The following is a 7,853-nucleotide window of genomic DNA, read 5'->3' as shown; positions in this document are numbered from 1 at the left end:
CTCAAAAACTGTTCCAGCTATAACTGCGTGTTTTATAGGGCTAGGAAACCAGGTTTCATCCCATGAAGATGATGGTTAGTTCAGGTTCATACCTAGTTCATTCGGCAAGACCCGTCGTTTCTTGGCTAGCAAGAAAACTAGGTTTTGTGGGCACGCAAACCTGGGTTGGCGTGCGAAGAACGTGGGTTTCTACGACATTATGATGACAAAATGCTTGGCCATACACGCGCGCCAGCACGCACGCGCACGGCACGCGCGCACACGCAGCGCACGCACGCGCGGACACACACACACACACACACACACACACACACACACACACACACACACACACACGCACACACACACACACACACACACACACACACACACACACACAGACGAACACACACGCGCACACGTACGCAAGCGCGTGCGCACACACACACATTTATACTATAAGTGTAAATGTATATGCCTGAATGTCGTATTTTTTCTTACAATACCAGACCGATTACAACCATACGAGGCACGCAGGCTTGGCGCGAACCCGGCCTGGTGGTAGACTAAATAAATCTTTAATTTGCAAAACACAATTTGTAGAAACAGGGAAAATAAAACAGAATTGACCAATCAGCTAACAGATTTCCGTCAGCCGACTCACGCCGTATTGTTTCCATAGTGACGCCGCCGCCCAAGTCGAGCACATTACATAAAATAAAGAAAAAAGAAAGACACACGTCCGTTTACTCTATAAAATTTTCTGCGAGCCTGCGATATCTTCACAGGGTCGTTTCTGTGTAGACTGACTATCAATGTTACGTTAATTCTGTTATGATATTATCTCACCGATGCCACGACTAGATCGACGTACGTCTGCCTGCAATATTTCAGCCTGTTCTGCTAGCATCTATGACAAATACGACATACGCATATACGCTCTCCTATGACACTATTTGTAATAGGAAGATTCTTCCTATGACAAATATTGTTGTATGTGTTGTGCGCATCATAAGAGTTTAGAGGCGCTATTATGAACGCAAGCAGTGAATTTCAGCTGTAAAGCGGAACGAAGTTGACTCGCCAATATTTGTCATAGGAAGAATTTTCCTATGACAAATAGTGTCATATCAGACAGTGTTGTAGTCGAGTCCGCACCCCCCGAGTCCGAGTCCGAGTCCGAGTCCGCACCCACCGAGTCCGAGTCCGAGTCCGAGTCCGCGCCACCCGAGTCCGAGTCCGAGTCCGAGTTATACCATCCGAGTCTGAGTCCGAGTCCGAGTCCAGTTTTGATAAAAACAAGGGAAAAATCGAAAAAGGGAAAAAATCGGGGAAAAAGGGGGAAAATCGAAAAAAAGAGAAAAAAAAGGGAAAAAATCGCAACAGTGCATCGTAGACATTCGAAAGTGTATAGCCAGCCGAAAACACAGAAACACGAGTCATACGAAACGTGTCAAAGTAACGGATACATTTGTGTTTTACGAGAATGACACGGCTTGTTGAACCAAATGAGAGAGTGCTAGTACCTTCGAAGTGGTAGATGAAGCGCAAAGGGACGAAGTGACAGCAGATTCACACCAAAAGGACAAGAATCTTAATCGAGCCATTGAAAACGTTAGAAGATTAGGCCGTGTATCTATAAACCCTAGAAGTTTTAGTTTTAAATTCTTGTAAACTGCGTGTTACAACATGTACAGTTGTGTACTATGTATGTAGTGGCCTCGAGCCGGCCTCGACCCGAGTCCTCGAGTCCGGCCGGAGGGCTCGAGTCCGAGTCCGAGTTCGAGTCATTGCACTCCGAGGCCAAGACCGAAACCGAGACCATGAAAAACGGTCTCGAGGCCGGTCTCGAGGCCAAGACCGGTCTCGAGACCTACAACACTGATAGCAGAGCGTATAATTATGCGTATGTCTTAAATTATTTGTCCTAGATGCAAGCAGAACATATTGAATATTTACTGCGTTACGCAACATTCCATAATACAAACGCACTTCTACTCACTGATTTAACTATTAGTCCTTACTGCGCTAACAGCGTTACGGTCCCTACTGTGTTATTACTGTGTGCTGAGCTAATATTCCATGATAAATAATGATATTGATAGTCTCACTTGTGATACGGTTATGGTACCACACGTTGCCTTACGTTGTATTTAGTTATGTTCGCTCTTGCATTCTTCACATTTTTCCTAACTAGACAATGTACACTTGCTCCCTTTCTTATGTTAACCTTTATTATTAATCGATGTTTAAAATTAATTAATTTAATCAATTAATCGATTATTAGTGCCCACTGTTCCCATAATTAATCGGTCGGTTCTTGTGTGCATCCGGCGCGCGAGGAAAGAGAATGGAATAGAAGAAAGAGAGAGAGAGAGAAAGAGAAGATAGAGAGAAGAGAGTGAGAGAGAGACAAGAGAGAGAGAGAGAAGAGTGAGAGACAAGAGAGAGCGAGAGAGAGAGAGAGAAAGAGAGAGCAAGAGAGAGCGAGAGAGAGAGAGAGAGAGAGAGAGAGAAAGAAAGCGAGAAAGAGAGAGGAGAGACAAGTAGCATGTTGCTCGGCAGTCTCTCTCAGACTACGTAGTCTCTCTCAGCTGAGTTGTGAAGTGTGGCGGCTTTCAGCGCGCGACCGCCACGCGCGTACTTGTCCCTGCCGACAGTGTCATCCTACTTGACACTGTCTGTTCGCGTTATTTATATCTGCACGGATTTAACTGTATCTATCTAGGCGGGATCTATCTGTACGGATTTAACTGTATCTATCTAGGCGGGATTTATCTGTACGCGGGATTTACATTGATATTCCGCTTAGACGAGTGCGCTGCGAGAACGTGGGTAGGCACGAGTGCCGCCCTGTAATGAAATATACACGTTTGTAGACACGAAAAAGGGGAAGTATGAGTAAAACAGAGAGGGGGTAGAAAGAGGTGACCGCGGGGAAGAGAGAGGAGGGAGGGAGAAGGGGAGAAAGGGGAAGAGAGAGAGAGAGCGAAAGAGAGAGAAAGAGAGAAGAGAGCGAGAGCGTGGTGTGATGCGCGTGGGCGTGGGCGTGCGTGCGTGTGTTTGCGTGCGTCGTTGCTTTGCGTGCGGTGTGTTGATCGCGTGCCGTGCGTGCGTGTGTTTGCGCTGCGCGGTGTGTGCTCGCGTGCGTGCGTGCGTGCTATCTTGCGGTGCGCATGTGTGTTAATGCGTGCGTGTGTTTGCGGTGCGTGGCGTGTATTTTTGCCGTGCGCATTGTGTTTGGGCGTGCGTGCGTGTAAATCGCGCTGCGCATGTGTGTTTGCGCTCCGTACTTGGCGTGTTCATGGTGTGTGAACAGGTCTCTGCCAATGTTCCGCGCTTCGTTACGTATTTCATTATTCAAGCTCGTAACTTTCAGCATCGTACGTCGTACTAGATAACCAGTCACTCTGTTGATCATGGCGCAACCAAAACAGCTACGCGCCATTTCACAGTTATTTCTGTTACGCGCAGCGGCTCAATGTAAAATTATCATAATGCGCTGCAGTTCTGATAATATACACGCGTGGCGTATGTATTTGCCATGTGTCTCACTTTAAATAGCGTTCATTCAATTACAAGTTGTCGTGTGCGATCTGAGATTTATATCAGTGTGAGGATCTGCAACTGAAAACAATATGGTCGCCCTACCGTGTTAGATGTAGCCCGCAAGGTTTGCTTGAGTAAAATTCTATATCTATGAACGCATTGCTAAAAGCGAAGATATTGTCTATATAATATGGAGTGTAGTAATACGTGGCGTAATATATACGTGTATAATATGAGACGCTCGTGTCGCATTTTTTATAAATGTCCACTGTTTTCCGCGCCGACACACTACATCGCACGTATATGCACATGATCACCGCACAATAACACCCACGCGCGCACTGCGCAGCGTCCACGCCCGGCACCACACGCACGCGCCGCTCCACGCACGCACTCGACACACGCACGAGGCGCGGTGACGCACATGGACACCCAACCACACCCACACCAAAGGACACACACACACACACACTACACCACACACACACAACAGCGTCGCATCACAGACCATCCGCAATTCGAATCCATTTTAGCGCGACCAATCTTGGCATACAAGAGCTCAGTGCATGGGGGATAAGGTTAATTATAAATTTAATTACAAACATTTTGTTTTTGCGACATTAAATAGTTTCACGCCATTACCGGCGCGTGTGGTAAATTAATGCAATCTAAGAAGTACTGTGAAATCGCCACATACACATGCCATGTCTACATGCTTTAACGTTTGCAGACACCACACATAGTCTCACACTCTATCTCCACGCTTCTCTCTCCTCCTCGCTCTCTCTCTCTCGTCCTCTCTCTCTTTCCTCTCTCTCTCTGCCTCTCTCGTCTCTCCCTCTCTATCTCTCTCTGCTCTCTCGTCTCTTCTCTCTCTGTCTCTCTCTCTCGCTCTGCCTCTTCGCTCTCTGCGCTCGCTCGTCGCTTGCTCTTCTCTCTCTGCTGCTCTCTCTCTCTCTCTCTCTCTGCTCTCGCTTTCTCGCTTCATCTCCTGCTTTCCTCTCTCGTCGCTCGGTTCTCTCTCTGTCGCTCTCGTCGTTTTCTCATCCTTGCTCTCTCTCGTCCGCTCTTCGCCTCGCTCTCGCTCTCTTCTCGCTTCCTCGCTCTCTCTCTCGCTTCTCCTCCTCTTTCCTTTCCCTTTTCTCCGCTCTCCCCTCCTTCGTCTCTCTCCCTCCTCGGTGCAACACTCTTTACCCTTCTGCTGTTTTAACTCAATTACTCCCTTCTTTCGTGCTCTACAAACGTGTTAAATATTTCATATACAGGGCGGCACTCGTGCCTACCACGTTCTCCCGCAGCGCTCGGTCTAAGCAGAATATCCAATGTAAATCGCGTGGCAGATAATTCCGTATCAGATAGATCCCGCCTAGATAGATAGCGTTAAATGCCGTGCAGATATAAATAACCTCGATACAGACAGTGTCAAGTAGGATGACACTGTCGCAGGGCACAGTACGCGCAGTGGGCGGATCGCGCGCGTGAAAGCCGCTCACACTTCACACACGTCGGGCTGAGCAGCGAACTATAACGTAGTCTGGAGAAGACTGCCGACAACATGCTCTTGTCTCTCATCCTTTCTCTCTCGCTCTTCTCTGCGCTCTCTCTCTCCTCTTCTCTTTCTCTCGAACTCTCCTCTCTCTCTCTCTCTCATCGCTCTCCTCTCGGATCTCTCGTCCTCCGGCTGCCTCTCTCTCTCCTGCTCTTCTTCCTCTCTCTCTCATCGTTGTCTCTATCTTGTCTTGTTCTCTCGTCTTTTCTCTCTCTCACTCTCTTCTCTCTCTCTTTCCTCTCTCTCTCTCTCTCCTCTGCTGCCTCGTTTCTTCTATTCCCTTCTGCTCGCGCGCTCGCGCGCCGGGATGCCACAAGCAAGCCGACGGATTACTTATGGGAACAGTGGGCGCTAATAATCGATTAAGTTTGATTAAATAATTATTTTAAACATCGATTAATAATAAAGGTTAACGATAAGACAGGGAGCAGTGACATTGTCTAGTTAGGAAAATTTGGAAGCATGGCAAGAGCGAACATAGCTAAATACACACGTAAGGCAACCGGTGTAGTCACATAAGCCGTATATACAAGTGAGACTATCAAATATCATATTTATCGATGCGAATATTAGCCGCTCAGCACACAGTAATAAAACGCAGTAGGCCGACCCTAACGCTGTTAGCGCAGTAAGGACTAATAGTTAAATCAAGTGAGTTCGAAGTGGCCGTTGTGTAATTATGGAATGTGGTAACGGCGTAAATACTCAATATGTTGCTGGCTTGCAATCGACAACTATATTTAAGACATACGCATAATTATACGCTCTGCTATCAGAGTTGTAGGTCTCGAGACCGGCGCGAGACCGTTTTTTCTTCGTTTTCGGTTTTCAGGTCTTGGCCTCGGAGTGGGGCAATGACTGAGCTCGAACTGCGCGCTCGAACTCGACCTCCCGGCCGGACTCGAGCACTCGGGTCGAGGCCGGCTGCGAGGCCACTACTACATAGTCACAACTGTAGCATATTGTAAAGCCCAGTTTACGAAGAATTTAAAACTAAACGCCTAGGTTTCTAGATCCCGGCCTAGATCTTCTAACGTTTTAAAATGCCGCTGCGAATTAAGAATTTCTTCGTCCTTTTGGTGTGAATCTGCTGTCCACTCTCGTCCTTTGCGCTTCTTTCTACATTCGAAGGTACCTAGCACTCTCTCATTTGGTTCAACAAGCCCGTGTCATTTCTCGTAAAACACAAATGAATCGCGTTACTTTGAACGTTTCCGTATGACTCGTGTTTCCTGTGTTTTCCGGCTGGCTGATACACTTTCGAAATGTCCTAGCGATGCAACTGTTTTGCGATGTTTTCCCTTTTCTCTTTTTCGATTTTCCCCTTTTCCCCGATTTTTCCATTTTTTTCAGATTAATTTCCGCGTTGTTTTTTATGGCAAACTGGAACTCGAGGACTCGAGCTCAGAACTCGCGGTGGTGTGGTACTCGGACTCGGACTCGGACTCGGAAGCTCGGATGGCGCGGCACTCGGCACTCGAACTCGGCTCGGGGGTGGGCGGACTCGACTCGACAACACTGTCTGCTATGACACTACTTGTCATACGGAAGATTCTTCCTATGACACATATTGGGCGAGTCAAACTTCGTTCCGGGGCTTCCCTGAAATTTACTGCTTTGTGCGTTCCTATAGCGCCTCTAAACTCTTATGATGGCGCCACAAACACATCCAACATATTTGGTGCATAGGAAGAATCTCTCCTATTAGCAAAACGTGTCATAGAGAGCGTATTTGCGTAAATGTCGCGTATTTGTCATAGATGCTAGCAGAACAGGCTGAAATTTGGCAGCAGACGTACGTCGATCTAGTCGTGGCATCGGCCGAGATAATATCATAACAGACATGAAAGTATACATTGCGATAGTCAGTCCCTACACAGAAACGATCCTGTGAAGATATCGCCCGGCTGCACAGAAAAGTTTATAGACGATAAACGGCGTGTGTCTTTCTTTTTCTTTTATTTATGTATAGTGCTTGACTTGGGCGCCGGCGTCACTATGGAGAACAATAGGCGTGAGTCGGCTTGACTCCTTGGGTCGAGAACAAAAAAAAAAAAAGAAAAAAATATGTAGCTGATTGGTCATTCTGTTTTATTTCGCCTGTTTCTACAATTGTGTTTTTGCAAATTAAAGATTTATTTCGTCTAACCCCCAGGCCGGGTTCGCGGCCAAGCCCTGCGTGCCTCGTATGTTGTAAATCGTCTGGTATTGTAAGAAAATACGACATTCAGGACCGATACATTTACCTTATAGTATAATATGTGCTGTATGCTCGGGCACGCGCTTGGCGTACGTGTGGTCGCGTGTGTGTTCGTCTTTGTGTGTGTGTGTTGTGTGTGTGTGTGTGTGTGTCGTGTGTGTGTGTGTGTGTGTGTGTGGTGTGTGCGTGTGGCGTGCGTGCGTGTGCTTGTACGTGTTGTGTGTGTGTGTGTGTGTGTGTATGGGTGTGTGTTGTGTGTGTGTCGTGTGTGACGCGGCTCGCGTGTGTGTGTGTGCGCGCGTGCGTGCGCTGCGTGTGCGCGCGTGCCGTGCGCGTGCGTGCTGGCGCGCGTGTATGGCCAAGCATTTTGTCATCATAATGTCGTAGAAACCCACGTTCTTCGCACGCCAACCCAGGTTTGCGTGCCCACAAAACCTAGTTTTCTTGCTAGCCAAGAAACGACGGGTCTTGCCGAATGAACTAGGTATGAACCTGAACTAACCATCATCTTCATGGGATGAAACCTGGTTTCCTAGCCCTATAAAACACGCAGTTATAGCTGGAACAGTTTTTGAG

The 7,853-nt window shown here is 47.5% G+C and overlaps 1 protein-coding gene across 1 annotated transcript in view; it reads left to right on the top strand.

Moving 5' to 3' along the window:
• LOC106814657 (isocitrate dehydrogenase [NAD] subunit gamma, mitochondrial-like) overlaps positions 1–7,853 on the top strand; it is a 51,449-nt gene that overhangs the window by 42,098 nt on the left and 1,498 nt on the right. Inside the window, exon 8 of the mRNA XM_014819004.1 lies at positions 6,431–6,571. Within this exon, the coding sequence (XP_014674490.1) occupies positions 6,431–6,571 (141 nt within the window). The remainder of the gene's footprint in view (positions 1–6,430; positions 6,572–7,853) is intronic.

The sequence above is a fragment of the Priapulus caudatus genome, unplaced genomic scaffold (assembly GCF_000485595.1).
Source record: "Priapulus caudatus unplaced genomic scaffold, Priapulus_caudatus-5.0.1 Scaffold958, whole genome shotgun sequence".
Classification (NCBI taxonomy): domain Eukaryota; kingdom Metazoa; phylum Priapulida; class Priapulimorpha; order Priapulimorphida; family Priapulidae; genus Priapulus; species Priapulus caudatus.
The sequence above is the reverse complement of the archived record's forward strand: the minus strand, read 5'-3'. Positions and strand labels throughout refer to the sequence as shown.